Source organism: Carcharodon carcharias, chromosome 4 (assembly GCF_017639515.1).
Source record: "Carcharodon carcharias isolate sCarCar2 chromosome 4, sCarCar2.pri, whole genome shotgun sequence".
Classification (NCBI taxonomy): Eukaryota; Metazoa; Chordata; class Chondrichthyes; order Lamniformes; family Lamnidae; genus Carcharodon; species Carcharodon carcharias.
In genome coordinates, this window is record NC_054470.1 from 135,091,361 (window position 1) to 135,109,883 (window position 18,523).

Sequence of the window (18,523 nt, forward strand, 5' to 3'; positions counted from 1 at the left end):
ATCAACATCCTGGGGGTTACCATTGACCAGAAACTGAACTGGACTAGCCATATAAAACTGTGGCTACAAGAACAGGTCAGAGGCTAGGAATCCTGTGGTGAGTAACTCACCTCCTGACTCCCCAAAGCCTGTCGATCATCTTCAAGGCACAAGTCAGTAGTGTGATGGAATATTCTCCACCTGCCTGGACGAGTGCAGCTCCAACAACACTCAAGAAGCTTGAGACCATCCAGGCAAAGCAGTTCACTTGATTGACACCACATCCACAAACATTCACTCCCTCCACCACCAACGAACAGTGACAGCAGTGTGTTCCATCTATAAGGTGCACTGCAGCAACTTACCAAGCCTGATTGGACAGCACCTTCCAAACCCACGACTGCTACCATCTAGAAATACAAGGGTAGCAGATAGGTGGGAACACCACCGCCTGGAAGCTCCTCTCCAAGTCAGTCACCGTCCTGACTTGGAAATATATCACCGTTCCTTCACTGTCACTGGGTCAAAATCCTGGAACTCCCTGCCTAACTGTACATGGAGGACTGCAGCGGTTCAAGAAGGCGGCTCACCACACCTTCTCAAGGGCAATTAAGGATGGGCAATAAATGCTAGCCCAGCCAGTGACATCCGCATCCCGTGAATCAGTAGAATCTCCTGTCAGTCAGAGTGCAGTGCCATCCTGTAAAAAGGGTGATTCTGGAGAGCCAATCGGAGCAACTTTCTTCACGCAGACCTCATGACACAATTTATCTACTTTACCAGTGCTGGAATAGTCATGTGTTGTTTTGCTCCATCATTTGCCTCTATTTGCATCTTTGTATCTAGTTTCCTTTCACTTAATCTTTTCACCTGACCCTTTCCCCATTTTGGTCTTGGCAAAATATGCCAAATGCATTTTATGTCCTTCAAAGAGAACCAAGAATTTTTGCCCCCTCCATGCTCACTTAAATCTAAGATAAAAATGAAATGTTGTTTCTCAAAATTATAGCATGTCCTTTAAATTTGTCACAGTACATAGTAAGATTTAAAAAAAAAAGCTTAACACACAAATCGGAGGGCTGATTTTCTGCTGGCATTATGATGGTGTTAAAATTGAGTTTGTTAGTGCATTCTGCATGATAAGCTGGTGAGGGGACCTCCTGGGTCTCATGGTGATGCTGCTCTCCCAGCACTGACAGTGTCAAGTTAACAGGAATGTAGCGGACCGAAGGGCAGGTAACTGGGAACAGGAGATTCAATGCATAAGTGCAGTTTGGTAAAGAGGCATTGCCACTTCATGTAAACGTTTTTTGTTGCCTTGCTAGCACAGGACAAGAAGTTTGGAAGAGAGCAAGATCTTCCAGACCTGATGGCAGGTCATTGATCTAAAACATTTAATCTACCCTCTTTGTACAGATGCTGCTGAGTATTTCAAGCATTTTGTGTTTTTGCAGATTTCCAGCTTTCGCAATGTAGTGGGCACGGCTGGAAACCATGGCATGAAATTGATCTTTGGTGGTCACAGAAAACCAGCCGTAAGGAATTTACATCCCGCCCAAATTTCTCTTCCATTTAAGTCGTCACCCTAATTTTACCATATTTTTTTGGAAGGAAAGTTGAGTGCACAACAATTTTCTATTTTTTTGATTTGATGTTCTTGATGATGCAAACACGACCGGAAAACAAATAACTGAAACAGTCAACTTTCAAATAAAAAAAAATCTTCCGCTTTCAGTGTAGGTCGCGGTGTGCCGAATGATTTTAATAAACGCAGTTAACTTCTAACTCCTCCCAGTTGTTATAAAGGAAGAAGAAGGAGCTGTTTGTGTTCAGTGCTGAGTCATTGAGGTGACTGGGAAACGAAAGAGAATGGCACAGGAATACGTGGACGGCAAAATCCAAGCTGACAAAGTGGTTCTTTTCATTAAAGCGACTTGTCCTTACTGTATAGCAGCGCAAGATGTGCTTAACAGCTACAATTTCAAACAAGGCCGGCTGCAGATCTACGATATTAGCGGCCATTCCGAAATGAAGGATATCCAAGATTACCTACAAAAAAAAACCGGAGCCAGAACAGTGAGTTTATTTAGGAAGGGACATTGTCTCTGCTGGTGTGAATCTCGGAAGCGTTCTACTTTATATATTTATCCGAAATTGTAAAATGCTGTATAGGCATTCAGTGATTCCCTTAGTGTAATATAATCACTTCAAACTGCAAATAGTCAATTTCAATTTGCAGTAAATGGAAGTAGGTGGGGTAGTGAGATTATCACTGACGGGCAGTAAGACGTCCCCACCGCCCCTCACCCTCTGTCCAGCTTTATTAGAAGGTGGAGATTGTATCTTCAGAACATCTCTTTTTGAGAAAAATACATTAACAATAGCGCACTTAACGTAATAATAAAGGTGCTTCATTAGGAGAAAATAGCTGAGTTAAGCCACCCCGAACTAAATAAGCCTGTTAACCTTCCTCGTGATCGGATTTCCTGCTGTTAATGCAATGGGGCAAGATTTTTTTATTATTAAGCTGCTGCATCAGATGGCCATGTTGGGCTCCTCCTCTTTTTTTTATAGACGTTACTCGGGTTCTGCATACACGCAACTCTGAAGGCTGCAGGGGATTTCCTTGTCTTTTGTCCCCGCTTTAAATGGCGAGGGCCCTGTCCAGTCAACAAGAACGGCTCCAGTTCTCTGCCTGTGATTTTACTAGGACTGATTCGGTGTCAGTGATTCCAATCTAGTGTCACACTAATTATTAACACTCCACATTGTTTGCTGTCTCTCGGGCCCTTTCACCAGCAAAAAGGAATCTTGGCAGCACACAGCTCAATCTGCAGAGTCATTCGGGCGAGGTCTGCCTTCTGCCTCCAACTCTTTATATCTTTATGTCAGCATTTTTTGATTTTTCTTCATTCACATGTCAGCCCCGTGCCGAAAGTGACGTCAGTTCGTTTTGCAGCTCACCAATCCCCAGACACTCTTTGTCTCTTTGTGCATTGTTCTTGCTGTAAACTGCAGGTCCATTTTGTGAATTAATAAGTACGCAGTTAACCTTTTTCAGTAACATCTAATGTACCCATAGGACAACAGCATTGTAGTACTTGCTGAATAAAGAGTTGTATTTATCTAGTGTCTTTCAGGACCCCGCAAAGCTCTTTCTACAAGAAGTACTTTTTAAGTGTACTGTATGTTCCATGACTGGCGTATCAACCTAATCTATGTATTTGAGCCTCCATTTGGCGGGTTTGAGCTATGGTACAAAGTTCACTGAAGTTTCAGGTTTCCAGTTTAGTCCCCAATGTGCGCAGAGTTAGCTATGTGGTGGCAACAGAATTGACCACTGCATCTGGAAGAGCAAATTGGTCAGTGGCCCTGCTGGAAGGGCATGTGATGGCAGATTTGGCATGGATATGGTCCAATAGGCAACTTATCAATGGTGAATAATGTGGGTTAAGTACCAGAGGATGTCGATTCCCAAAGGGGAAAAAAAGTAAAACTTGGAAATGACGGGTACTAGTAAAACTTGTCTGAACAGGTCTTGCCTTACCTTCAATGGAACTCCTAGTATTACTGGTGCCAGTATTATTGATTTTTACTGGAATTTGAAAATTTTGAACTTATTTTCCTTCTGTGAATGAAATTGTACCCCATTAACTCAGGATAGAGAATATCTGTAGGAAGAGTGCAATCTTCAAGTGTTTCTGCCTTCCAACTGCCCCTCCCCCCAGCATGTAAGCTTGAGGTAAAGCAAGACTGACCTGAAATAAAATTCTGCTTTGAATTGTGACTGCTTGTTTTTTGAGAGGCAGCAAGTGGTGTAATTTAACATGGATAGTTGACTGAATTTCATATCAAACTCTAATCTTTCCAACTGTTTGGTTCCCACTTTTCACTGTTATCAACTGATGCTGTTCATCACAACATGGAAGCTGGAATTCCATTTGTGGCTAATGCACTGAAGAACTGGGTTACTGATCACAGGTCATTCTTAACCTGTACACATAATATTCATCCATATATTAATGCATTTGGTTTCATCTTGCAGGTCAGATGGTCTGACTTTTGCACGAGAACCAATTTTATTAAATTGCCCTTCCATCACAAAGTTTTAACTCCCAAAAGGATACGGTGGGAAATTATAAGTGTTCCCCAGTATGCAACCTTGACTGCTAGTCAAAAGTGTGGATTCGTGAAAGTGGCCCTATTTTACCTATTTACGCTCGATTGGAAGCCCACAAATTAGGTGAGCGATGGCCAACCTTACAATTTCATTTTCTGCTTTCCAGGTTTGAATGTGCCACTTCCATTTGACTCGAGGTTGGGCCATTTATGCTCAGGATTATCTTGGCTGATGATGCCAAGGATTGGATCTGTAGTTGAGCCTTTAGAAACAGAAGAGCTAAAAGTAGCTCATGAGGCATGGGATAGCCTCTCCAGAAATAGGTCCTGGCTCCAATTTGCCTGGAATATAAAGCTGCAGTCTGCTCATTTTGACTGTTGCAACGCTGGTGAGCTTAACAAGATAGTAGAAGTGATAAAACAAAAATACCTGGTAAAACTCAGCAGATCTGACAGCATCTGCAGAGAGGGATATCCCTCTCCACAGATGCTGTCAGACATGCTGAATTTTTCCAGGTTCTAGATTTCCAGCATCCACAGTGTTTTGCTTTTATCTTAGTAGAAGTGGTATTTTGATTCAAAATACCAATTGAAAATTTAGTTGGAAGAGTGTTTGTAGAATTACATTGATTCTAACCATCAGTGTCAATTGGAGCATAATTTAGCACTCAGGAAAGATTGCTTGCCCAGGAATTCGCATCTCTTCAGTACATTAAAGCTGCTCTTAATTTGGCTGATTTTCCTTGGAGGCTTGCACCATCCAAGACATTGAGAATCTTGAATGGTGCAAAAGAGAGGAAATCATGGAGTGAGTGATTTGTATCATTAATTATGCCACTCCATATTTTCAGGGGACTTTTGTGGTCTGCTTTTAACCTTGCTGAAAGCTGGTAAGTAATAAAACTGAAAGTAATGATAATCACAATTCTCTATTTCAGCCAGTTTTCACATTGCTGCCACTCAGACGTTAAAGAAATGATGCAGGAAACCTGCCGTGGTGTGAATCATTGGCTTTAGATGCATTCGCTAACTTAGTTAAGCAAGTTGCTGCATTTGCTGATTGGAATAAGATATGCCATTTGCTGATTGGGACTTTTTGAAAGGCTCATAAACATTGCATAGTCATGTCAATAAAACAATTCTTTTGCAAAGTTTTCTTCAACACTCAGTGTTTCCACAGGATGGTTACAGCACATAAGGAAGCTATTTGGCCCATACTTTCTGTGCTAGCTCCCTGAAGGAACAATCCGCCTAGTGTCTCCTTGTAGCCCTGCATGTTCTTTTGAGTACAATAAAATTCCCACCTGTATGCCTCGATTTGAACCTTCCTCCACCACACTCTCAGTGCATTCCTGATCCTACCTACTGTCTGCGTGAAAAGGTTTTTCCTCATGCCCCATTGATTCTTTTGCCAGTTACCTTCAATTTGTACCCTCTTGTATGCTATCCTTCCATCAATGGGAACAATTTCTCCCATTTTACCGTGCCCAGACCCCTGGTAATTTTGAACATCTCTATCAAATCTCCTCTCTCCCTTCTCTTGAAAGAAAACAGTCCTATATACGTAACTGAAGTTCCTTATCCTTGGAATCATTCTCGTAATCTTTTTTGGACTCTCTCCAATGCCTTCACATCCTTGCTAAAGTGTGGTGTCCAGAATTGGATGCAATACTCCAGTTGAGGCTGGTGTTTTATACAAGTTTAACATAAATTCCATGACTTTGTACCCTATACCTCTATTAATAAAGCCCCGGTCGCTGTGCACTTTGTTAACCGTGCGCGTGACCTGTCCTCTTGCCTTCAATGGTTTATGCACATATATGCCTACGTCCCTCTGCTCCTGCACCCCCTTTAGAAATATACTCTTTATTTTATGTTGTCTTTCCATGTTCTTCTTACCAAAATGAATCACCTCGTGCTTTTCTGCAATAAATTTCATCTCCTATTTTACCTATTGTCAAAGTCCTTTTGAATTTCTACACTATCTTCCTCCCAGTTTACAATGCTTTCAAATTTTGTATCATTGGCAACTTTGGAAACTGTGCCCTGTACACACAGGTCTAGGTCATTAAAATCGGGAAGAGCAGGGGTCCTAACACTGATCCCTGGGCAACTCTAAACCTTCCTCCATTCTGAAAACATCGATTAACCACCACTGTTTCCTGTCACTCAGCCAATTCCGTATCCATGTTGCTGTTATCCCTTTTATTCCATGAGCTCTAACTTTTGCTAAAGGACTGCACAATAGACTTGAGCAGTGTCTTTTGGAAGTCATATACACCAAATCAACAGCATTACCCACATCAATCCCTCTACCTTACTAAAAACTCCAGCAACTTAGTTAAATAGGACAGCCTTACCAAATCTTTGCATGCTTTCCTTAATTAACCCACATTTGCTCCAGTGACTGTTCCTTATCCCTACTATTGAGGGTTAAACTGACTGGCCTTCAGTCGCTGGGCTTGTCTTTACATCCTTTTTTAACAAGGGTACAATAGTTGCAATTCTCCAGTGTTCTACCATCTCCCCAAGTCTAAGGAAGACTGGAAAATTATGGCCGGTGTCTCTGCAATCTCCACTCTATCTTTCCTCATTATCCTTGGCTGAATCTCATCTTGCATCTGGTCCCTTATCAAATTTAAGCCCAGACAGCTACTCAATACATCCTCATCAATTTTAAACCCTTCTAGTGCCTGAATTACCTCTTTCTTCTTCATGATCTGTGCAGCATTTTCTTCTATGCAAAGTATTAATTTAATACCTCAGCCAAGCCCCCTGCCTTCATGCATAAATTCTTTTTTTCCCTCCCTAATTGGTCCTATTCCACCTCTTGACACCCTTTTACCATGTATATGCCTTTATAAGATGTTGGGATTCCCTTTTACGTTAGCTGCCAGTCTCTTTTCATACTCGATTTTATTTTCAATTCTCCTCTGAACCTTCTACATTCAGCTAGGTTCTCGGTTGTACTGTCCACTGATATCTATCATAAGTGCACTTTTCTTCATAATCTCTTTCGTTTGTCATCCATGGAGCTCTGTATTTGTTTGCATTACCTTTCCCCTTTGTAGGAATGTACCTTTATTGTATTTGAACTATCTCATTAAAGGCACCCCATTGCTCAGTTATAGTTTTGCCTGCCAACCTTTGATTCCAATTTATTCGGCTCAGGTCCATTCTTACTCCATTGAGGTTAGCTTTCCCTGAATTAATTATTCTTACTCTGGATTGTTCCTTGCCCTTTTCCATAGCCAGCCTAAAATGTATACTACAATAATTGCTGACCCCTAAATATTCCCCGACTAAAACTTGATTCACTTGGCCCCCCTCATTCCCAGGAACCAAATCCAGCTCCTTTCTCATTGGGCTGGAAACAGTGCTGTTGAAATTTTTCCTGAACACTGTAGGAATTCTTGTCCTTTAATTATCAAAACATAGACTAGGATAATCATAGTGTAAAGTCTCCCATTATAAGTATTCCATAATTCTTGCAACTCTCTAATTACCTCGCAAATTTGTTTCCCTATATCTTTCCCACTAGCTAGACCACAGCAAAGTAATTGCACCCTTTTCTTCTGTTCCTTCGCTCTGTTATAGTCACAGTATCATATTTCTATGTGGCAAAATGCACCTGTAGCATGGAACCCTAATTTAGACTTTATTACTTTGTCCTTTCCTCTCCTCTGACCCAATCTTACTCTGTCTCTCCCAGTATTCTGTGCATTTTAATATTCCTCTGAGATTATCTCCTGGTTCCCACGTCCCTGCCAAGTTAGGTTAAACATTCCCCAATAGCACTAGCAAATCTCCTCACGAGGAACTTGGTCCTAGCTCTGTACAACTCGTCTGGTCTCATCTACTCCAGAGCTGGTACAAACCTCTCAGGAATCCTAAAGTCCTCCCTCCTGCACTATCTTTCCAGTCATGCATTCATCTGCTTTATCCTTCTATTTCTATACTCGTGTGGTACCAGGAGTAATGCAGAGATTGCTATGTTCCTTGGATAAATGCGTTCTTTTAAAAAAAGACAGCTCAACAAATGCATATCAATGTGTGCGTAGATGTTTAATTTGTGGCAGACAAAATCAAGCATCAGCAGCTGAGTTTAATTAAGGTATCAGGAATTATCTATCGAGTGAAAGAAAATGACCAGTTGCTTCTGAATTGCCACTATGCTCACTACAGTCTATCCTAGTTACAATGTAGGAAAGTTACCGATTGTGAGATTGGCTCACTAGACTCAAATTTATGTACTGTATAATCAATCTCAATGTTAGAGGTAAATCTGGCCAGTGTTTTCACTGGGACTAATTGGTGGCTGCTTTTGTAAATCCAGAGAATTTGCATTGTGGTTTCTAATGATAAGACTCATTTGCCCAGAGCCATTCCTCCCATTATGACTTAATTGAGCAAAAATAATGGACAGGAAAATACTAGTTGGTCCATCAAGCCAGTTGCACAATCATGATGGCTGGAGTATGACTATACCCTTGCAACTCCTTGCTGCTCCCTCTTGTACAGTCTTGTAATCTTCTAGGAGTACCTAAAAACCCAGGGCCAGTTAGGGCAAAAATGTTCCTCTGATTCACTCAGGCAATCAAAACCAGCAATCCACTTGTATACAGTGCAACCTCCTTCCCAGTCAAGAACTGACTCAGCTGCCTCTTGAATGTATGCAGAGCCCATGCATACTGCACCATTGGCAACATAATCCAGGCTTGTCAACTGTTTTTTGTTGTGGAGCTGGAGCCAATTCCATATCCACTGGCACAAGATACTATGTTACTTAACAGAATTCTTCAGTCCCTGCTGCAAACTCCATCCCTTTTTCTTTTAGCTGTCAGAGACTGAACCAGATTATTTGCAACTTCTGACTATACCTGCACCACCACTAAGACCATCTCTTTCCACCTGGTTAATATCGCCCTTTCTGAAGCTCATCTGCTGAAACCCTCATCCTTTGTGTCTAGACAGCCTATTCTAATACACAGAGATAAAAACAAAAAAACTGCGGATGCTGGAAATCCAAAACAAAAACAAAAACAGAATTACCTGGAAAAACTCAGCAGGTCTGGAAACGTCAACTCTTTTCTTCTCCGCCGATGCTGCCAGACCTGCTGAGTTTTTCCAGGTAATTCTGTTTTTGTTTCTATTCTAATACACACCTGGATGGTCTCCCACGTTCTCCCCTCTGTAAAACGATCATGTGGAACTCTGCTGCCCATGTCCTAACTCACACCAAGTCCCATTCACCCATCTGTGCTCACTGACTTGTGTTGACTCAAAGTCCTAGTTTCAAATTTCTCCATGGTCTCTTCCTCCTTTCGCATTCCTGCTTTTATTCAATGCAGCATTGGTGACAATGCCTTCAGCTGCCAAGCCCCAAGCTCAGGAATTCCCCCTAAATCCCTCTGCTTCTCTTTTCTCCTTTTTAACATGCTCCTTACAATACAACCTCATCTGTCATATTACCTCCTTGCATGGCTTGGTGTCAAATTTTGCTTAGGAATCTTTTTTTTTGTTGTGATTACCTTTTTAAAAGCTTTCTTAGTCTAGATAGACCATCTCTACTGGATTTCCCTTATCCAGTAGCCTAGAGAGATATTCAGAAATCTAATCAATTCTGTAAAATACAGGCTGCTTTTCTGGAAGCCAAGCTGAATATTTCTAATAGTTCCTCCTCTTTCCTGGGGATCATAAACAATTTGTTTTGGTTTTTGTTGTATGGTTTTGAGGGGTGGGGGAGGGGGTTGGTTGGAGAGAGACTCTCAAGCAGCTTTCAAATGATGCATGTCTGAATGAAATGCCTCTACTTTGCTGGCTTTGTTTTCTCTCCTCTGAAAATAGGAACTACATGAGCTACCTTTCAATCTAAGGGAACTGTCTATTGATCTGTGTAACCTGAGAATAAGAAATAGGAGTAGGCCATTTGGCCCCTCGGGCTTGCTCTGTCATTGAATAAGATCTGATTATTACCTTAACTCCACTTTCCTGCCTATTCCCCATAATCCTTGATTCCCTTGTCAATCTGTCTAACTCAGCCTCAAATATATTCAATGACCCGAGCCTCCATTGCTCTCTGGGGTAGAGAATTCCAAAGATTAATGATCCTTTGAGGGAAGAAATTCCTCCTCATGTTTTAAATGGGAGACCCCTTATTTTCAAACTGTACCTCGGCTCTAGATTCCCCCATGAGGGGGTACCTCCTCTCAGCATCTAACCTATCGAGCCCCCTCAGAATCTTGTGTGTTTCAAGAAGATCACCTCTTCCTTCTAAACTCCAATAAGCATAGGCCCAAGCTGCTCAAGCTTACCTCATAAGACAAACCCTTCATCCCAGAAATCAGCCTGGTGAACTTTCTCTGAACTGCCTCTGATGCATGTATACCACTAATCAAAAACTTATAGCTTTCTTCTGTTACAGAAGAATAGGATATGAATTTTTGCAGTGCAGACTTTGACAACACTGACCACTGGGGAGGTGGTGATGTAGTGATATTTGTCACAGGATAAGTAATCCAAAGACCCCGGGTAAAGCTCTGGGGATCCGGGTTTGAATCCACAGCAGATGGTGGAATTTGAATTCAATAAAAATATTTGGAATTAAAAGTCAAATGAAATGAAAAACCCATCTGGTTCACCAGTGTCCTTCAGGGAAGGAAATCTGCCATCCTTAACTGGTTATGTGACTCCAATGTGGTTGACTCTTAACTGCCCTCTGAAAAGCTACTCAGTTCAAGGATAAATCCTGGCCTAGCCAGCAATGTCCCCATCCCATGAATGGATTAAAAACAAAACCTTTTCACTCTTAAGATACATTTTAACAAAATGCCCTCCCTTTTTTTTGAGAAAATGTTTCAGTTGAATTCTGCCATTCACAACTATCCTAACAGAAATTACAGTACTGTACATCTGGTCAATTGTTAAGTTGTGAGCTTTATAATTATAAAGGGGGTTATGTGATCTATTCTGCAGTTTGTCTGAAATGTAAGCTTGGGTGGTTTGATTGTTAAACGTCAAAGGTAGGCTTAGGTTGTTTTACTAAGAAGATCCAAGGTTGGAGACAATGGCAGCCGTCTGAATTTACCATGAATAGACTCCAATCTCCCAAAGCCCTAGAATGGTGACGTTGGTATCGGCTGTAAGCCGTTGTTCTGTAAATTGTCCATTTACTTCTAAGGTGAAAGGGAGTTGGGATCAAGGATAGCTAATTAGCATTTCTACCTGTATCTAAGGTTATGTTTCATGTTGCCATGGGAAAGAACAGAGGTAGTTATTTTTGTAAGTGCACTACAGGCTTTCCTACAAATCAGTGATTATTACAGACAGCAGAAAGAAAAGGCTGCTTGACTTTGTGAACTATTGCAACCGGATACAGGAAGGAGATGGTCTCTGGTTAAAATGACGCAGCCTTCTATGGATTCCAGGAGATTTGTTCCAGTATGGCCAGAGAAGGATAATCATCGGAACAGACTTTACTGCTATTGGTGGATTTAAGAAACTCTATAAAAACGAGGAAAGCACCTGCAGACAGTCACCCAAAGCTACTTCTCTGTGAAACTGGAATCCAAGAGCCCATTGGAAGCTGGGAGTAACTGTGGACTGTTTGCTAAAATGACTATGATTCCATGGAGAGTGCAATGGATGATGAACATAAAAAGGGACTGTCACTTTCTATAGGCTAAACTATAAATACGTGTTATTTTAAAGTAATTTATTACAGTAAAAGTTTTTTAAAATGTGAAATCTGCCATGTCATTCTTTCAGCTACTAACGGAGTTCAAATCGTTCTTCAAAAATTCAGTCTCCACAGAGATTGTAACAAAATCCAAAAATTGTTTAACACTTACGACACACTCGCCTAGATGTGAAATTGAATGCCCCTGGATCTGTGAACGAGTTTGACACAATTTTGTACAAGTTGAAGAGGTTTCTCCTTGATAGACGCTCTTAAGTCATAATGTAGTGGCAAACATTTGACCACTATTCACATCTTTATGCTGTTAAGGTAGTCTCAGGTACTGCTCTTAATACTAGTCCTTCTTGCTCTCCCATGTAAATGTGTAAGCTCATGTATGATAATTACCTGTAATTATTTTGGTATATAACAAAAGGACCCTGCTTTCTTTCCTATGGATACATCATGGTTCATGTGTATCTTTTTTTTCTCAAAGGGAGTCAACCATCAAGCAAATTCTTATACCACCACCCTGCCCATATAACCATATATCAACAATCTATATGTGTTGATGTATTTGCATCATGCAATTGTGGTAAATGCCATGAACATGATCATTTGTACTGGTCTCACCAATGCCTTGTAGAGTTGTAGCAACACTTCCCTCTTTTCATATTCCATTCCACTTGCAATAAAGACCAACGTTCCATTTGCCTTCCTGATTACTTACTGTGCCTGATTCATATATCTCGTGCTCGCTCGCACTCTAATCATTAATATAAATTGTAAATAGTTGATGCTGTAGCACTGATCCCTGTGGCAGTTACAGTTTGCCAATCTGAAAATTATGTCTTTATCCTGACTTTGTTTCCTATTAGTTAGCCAATCCTCTATCCATGCTAATATATTGCCCCCAACACCATGAGTTCTCTTGTATAGTAACCTTTCATGTGGCACCTTGCCAAGTGCCTTTTGGAAATCTAAATGCACTGTATCTACTGATACCCCTTCATCTACACTGCTTGTCACATTCTCAAAGAGGCTTGCTTGTCCTATTTATTCAATTACCTTTGCAAGGCTATTATTTGGACTGGTATCAGTCATTGCAGTCTCTGCTTTTTTTGCCGATAATAGAAACTACCAATCTGAACAAGAGTCTTGCTTACTGATGAATCTAAAGAGAGCTGAGGGTCAGTATTAATTGTGCAAATCGAGTAGTCCGTTTTGATTAAAATGAATGATTCTATTGCAGGTGCCTCGTGTGTTCATTGGGAGTGAATGTGTTGGAGGTGGTTCAGATGTTCAGCAGCTGGAAAAGGACGGATTGCTGAAAGAGAAACTGAGTGCCATAGGTGTCATATAATCCCAGGTAAAATAAGCTGACGCTGGAATTGTGTTGAGTATGCAATGTAATCTCCAACCTCCAGGTGGCATCTGTTACATGTTAGAGTTCTGGTGCCAGAAGGCCATTTGTGAACAGACACAATGATTTTACTAGAAAATATATAGCTGCTGTTTGAAAACAAAAAAAAACCAAGACAAACTAACCTACAGTACAAACCAGAATAATGTGTAAATTGTGATTCGCTGTTACAATTTTTTCTTGAATTTAAAATGAACTGATGGGGAAAAGCAAGCATAGATTAATATGTTAAATTGCTCGTCTTCATAGCTAAATTTAAAAAGTCAGTTGTTTTAAAACATTTACTTGGGAAGCCTGGTGTTGCTATTTACTTGTGCATGAGTAAGCAGCACCATGATGTGGTAGGAGATTTGTGCTCACAATAGCACTCAAAGGAGTTGTTGTTCTCATTGTCATACAAGCTCATGGCTGAATATCATGCGTTACACTTCCATTCTCTTCTGTACAACAAACGGGGAGGTGGTGGCGTAGTGGTATTGTCACTGGCCTGGAATCCAGAGATCAGGGTAATGCTCTGAGGACACAGGTTTGAATCCCACCATGGCAGATGGTGGAATTTGAATTCAATATTAAAAAAAAATCTGAAATTAAAAGTTTAATGATGACCATGAAACAATTGTCATTAAAAAAAGCTATCTGGCTCACTAATCTACTTTAGGGAAGAAAATCTGCTGTCCTCACCTGGTCTGGCCTACATGTGACTCCAGATGCGCAGTAATGTGGTTGACTCTTAATGGCCTAGCAAACCACTCAGTTGGATCAAACCACTTAAAGTCAATAAAAAGGAATGAAACTGGACAGACCAAGCATCAACCTAGGCACCAGAAACGACAATGGCAAACCCAGACATGTTGACCCTGCATCTGGGGGCTTGTGCCAAAATTTGGAGAGCTGTCTCACAGACTAGTCAAGCAACAGATAAACACAGTCATACTTATGGAATCATACCTTGCAGATCATGTTCCAGACACCATTATCACCATCCCTGGGTATGTTCCTGTCCCATCAACAGAGGTAGTGGCACAGTGGCATACAGTTAGGAGGGGGTTACATTGACTCTGGACCCCATGAAGTCTCATTAGGTCAAACATGGGCAAGGAAAACTCCTGCTGATGTTGAACACAACTTGGAGGAAGCACAGAGTGGCAAATCTGGGTGGGGGACTTCAATGGCCATTATCAAAAGTGGCTCGGAAGCACTACCGCTGGCTGGGTCCTAAAGGCCATAACTGCTAGACTGAGTCTGTGGAAGGTGGTGAGGGGAAAAACATACTTGACCTCATCCTCACCAACCTGCCTACCGCAGATGCATCTGTCGATGAAAGTATTGTAGCAGTGGCTGCCACACAGTTCTTGTGGAGACCAAGACCATTGACCACTATGTAAATGGGACAGATTTTGAACAGATCTAGCAACTTAAGACTGGGTATCCATTAGGCACAGTGGGCCATCAGCAGCAGCAGAATTGTACTCTACCACAATCTGTAACCTCGGCCAGGCATAGACCCACCCTACCATTACCACTAAGCCAAGGGATCAACTCAAATCCATTTGAGGGGTGCAGCAGGGTGTACCAGGAGCAGCACCAGGTATACCTTTTGGAGGAGGGTGGCCGGGGGCGGGCAGGGTTGGGGGGGGGGGTGGGGGGGGGGGGGGGGGGGGGGGGGGGGGGAGAGGAGTTGCCAACAGCATAAGCAGCAAGTGATAGACAGAGCTAAATGATTCCACAACCAATGAATCCAATCTAAGTTCTGCAGTCTTGCCACATTCAGTTGTGAATGGTGGTGGACAAGTAAACAGCTCACTGGAGGAGGAGGCTCCACAAATATCCCCATCCTCAATGATGAAGGAGCCCAGCACATCAGTGCAAAGGATGAGGCAGAAGCATTTGCTACAATCTTCAGATTGCCGAGTGGATGATCCATTTCAGCATCCTCTGGAGGTCCCCAGCATCACAGATGCCAGTCCTCGGCCAATTTGATTCACTCCATGTGATATCCAGAAACAGCTGAAAACACTGGGTACTGCAAAGACTGTGGGCCCCGACAATATTCCAGCAATAGTACCGAAGACTTGTGCTCCAGAGCTTGCCACGCCCCTAGCCCAGCTGTTTCAGTACAGCTACAACACTGGCATCTACCCAAGTATGTCCTTTACACAAAAAGCAGGACAAATCCAACCCAGCCAATTACCGCCCCATCAGTCTACTCTCAAGGGAAGGGGTCATCAACAGTATTATCAAGTGGCACTTGCTTAGCAATAACCTGCTCACTAGCACTCAGTTTGGGTTCCACCAGGATCACTGGGCTTCTGACCAAATTACAGCCTTGGTTCAAACATGGACAAAAGATCTGAACTCCAGTGGTGAGGTGAGAGTGACTGCCCTTGATATCAAGGCAGCATCAAGGAGCCCTAGAAAAACTGGAGCCAATGGGAATTCGGGGGGGTGGGGGGGGGGAGGTGGTACTCACCGCTGGTGGAGTCATACCTAGCACAAAGGAAGATGGTTGTGGATGTTGGAGGTCAATCATCTCTGTTCCAGGGCGTTCCTCAGGGTAGTGTCCTAGGCTCAACCATCTTCAGCTACTTCACTGATGACCTTCCATCCATAAGGTCAGAAGTTGGGATGTTCGCTGATGGTTGAACCATTTGCGACTCCTCATATACTGAAGCAGTCCATGTCCAAATGCAGCAAGAATTGGACAATATCCAGGCTTGGCAAGTAACATTCATGCCATGCATATGCCAGGCAATGACCTTCTCCAACAAGAGAGAATCTAACCATCACCTCTTCACCTTCAATGGGATTATCATCACTGAACTCTCCACTATCAACATCCTGGGGGTTACCATTGACCAAAAACTGAATTGGACTAGCCATATAAATATTGTGGCTACAAGAGTAAGTCAGAGGCTAGGAATTCTGGTGAGTAACTCACCACCTGACTCCCCAAAGCCTGTCCACCAACTACAAGTCAGGAGTGTGATGGATTACTCCCCACATGCCTGGATGAGTGCAGCTCCAACAACACAAGAAGTTTGACACAATCCAGGACTAAGCAGCCTGCTTGATTGGCACCCCTTCCACAAACATTCACTCCTTCCATCACTGAATAGTGGCAGCAGTGTGCACCATCTACAAGATGCACTGCAGGAACTCGCCAAGGCTCCTTAGACATCACCTTCCAAACCCATGACCACTACCTTCTGGAAGGACAAAGCAGCAGATAGATGGGAACGTCACCTCCTGGAAGTTCCCCTCAAAACCACACGCCATCCTAACTTGGAAAGATATCACCGTTCCTTCACTGTCGCTGGGTCAAAAATCTTGGAACTCCTTCCCAAACACTGCTGTGGATGTACCTACACCACACAGACTGCAGCATTTCAAGAAGGCAGCTCACCCCCACCTTCTCGAGGGTAATTGGGAATGGGTAATAAATGCTGGCCTAGCCATTGCCCACATTATTTAAATGAGTAGAGAAAATTTATAGCTTTTCATAAATTTTTATGAATATCTATTTTAATGTTTGAATGTGTTCTGATCATAGAACAGAAGTAGCCCTTTTGTCTGTATGGGTTTGTTGCTAGAGTAATCCTAATCTCACCCCTCTGCTCTCGTCCATCATCCTTCACTTAATATTTTATTCATTTTATAATCTAAAGGATGCATTCTAGTCTGTCTCAAACATTCCTTGCTTCAATAGCCATTTGCATGCTTTAAATAAATTTCCCCAACACACACTCTTAATTTTAAAATGACCACCTGTATAAAAATAGTCGCCAATATAAAAATAATTCCTTATTCTGTAGTTAGTTAATATATTAACTAACTACAGAGATTTAACACTTCTGGAACTTGCAAATGCTAGAAATGCACATCAGAAAGTCACCATTTCAATAGCAATGAGTTCATGTCTGGGGTGAAGTGCCTTTTCTGCAGTTTACCGTATTTGTAATCCCTGTGTCTGACAAAAGGATCCATACTTGAAATATTTAAACTGTATTTTTGCCCTCTTTACAAAATGCTGAGTGATGTGTATATGAATGTTTTCTGTTTTTATTGCCTAATGTCAATTATTCATAAATGGTAGAATTGGGTTTGCATCGATCCAATAATGGTTTCACACTTCCTGTAGAAAGGATATAATAATCTTTAAGTATAAGCACTACATTACCACAGCAATACTAGCTGCATTAATATCACAGGAGATTTGAGGACATTTGTAGTTAATTAGTTTATGCAAGATGAACTGAAAAGTCTCCAGCTGGGTAAAGTTTTACAAAACATTGCGGATATTCTTCATTGCAATTCTCAAGTGTTATGTCTTAGTAGAATATTTTCCATACTACGATTCTAACAATGTCAAAAAAAGCAAGCCACCAACATTGTCATTTTCAAATATGAGGTAACTGGAGTTGTGCTCCTGCCCACCTGTAGTATGGCCCAGTTCTTGTGGAGCATAGAGTGCAATGTTGTATTTGAGTTAACTACCTATCGCATCGATCACAGTATCTCACTTGGAAATATGTGTAAGTAGTAAAAATCATCTATTTATAGGATGGGCATCGCTAATTGTGTCTAAGACCTATCAGCAAGATGGATAAGAAGGTATATATTAATACCATTCTTCCCACTTATATGGGTGCAATCATAAAGTCACTTGATGGAAGACTGTGGAGCTATTTGTCTTAATGTTAGAAAAGGTGTTCCAGAACTAATCCAAGATGCGGTTAGGTTTGTCACAAAAACTGCATGCCAACAGAACAAACAGAATATTGTAGTGAATGTGAATGAACATTTCTTCAAGCTTGTGTTCATTGAGCTTGAGATGCAGTTGCTTTTGTCCCTTTTTTTTCTTTTTTGCTAACACAAGGTTTAATAAGTGTCCATCTTTTACCCTCAATAGGTATCCAAGGCCTGGTTAACAGAGTTACATGAGAGTACAACGAGATCTCCCGGAGTGAATGTGATGCCTGTATTCAGTCAGCTCCTGCAAGTAGGAGCTTGAGGGCCATCTGTGATTTTCCACAAACGCTTGCTCTTCCTCTGCATATAAATGTAATAAAAAGATTGAAATTAATATTGCTGTTGCCACTGGAGTCTTATTTTAATGAACTCGTTTGAAGTCCTGTCTGGTGGAGTCTGAGTTCAAAAGTGTCTATGCTGCTTAATTTGACAACAATAATTATCTAATTAGTTAAATGAAAGATTTGCAGTTCCCTATGGTAAGATATTACATTACTGAAGGGACTTCCAAGACATGCCATTTCAAATAAATGCTTGCCTTCATTTCTGCCATTTGGAGTTTTAAAAATTCCTGT

At 41.6% G+C, this 18,523-nt stretch overlaps 2 protein-coding genes across 2 annotated transcripts in view; one reads left to right on the top strand and one right to left on the bottom strand.

Moving 5' to 3' along the window:
* Positions 1-1,753: 1,753 nt before the first annotated feature.
* Positions 1,754-18,282, top strand: glrx (glutaredoxin (thioltransferase)). Its single transcript, XM_041185420.1, has 3 exons — positions 1,754-2,055; positions 13,029-13,145; positions 18,109-18,282. Exons 1-2 carry the CDS (start codon positions 1,849-1,851, stop codon positions 13,137-13,139), a joined length of 318 nt encoding a protein of 105 aa, XP_041041354.1. The 5' UTR covers positions 1,754-1,848; the 3' UTR covers positions 13,140-13,145; positions 18,109-18,282.
* The window catches only part of rhobtb3 (Rho related BTB domain containing 3), a 136,799-nt gene continuing 136,334 nt past the window's right edge, over positions 18,059-18,523 (bottom strand). Inside the window, exon 12 of the mRNA XM_041185421.1 lies at positions 18,059-18,248. Within this exon, the coding sequence (XP_041041355.1) occupies positions 18,133-18,248 (116 nt within the window). The 3' untranslated portion in view covers positions 18,059-18,132. The remainder of the gene's footprint in view (positions 18,249-18,523) is intronic.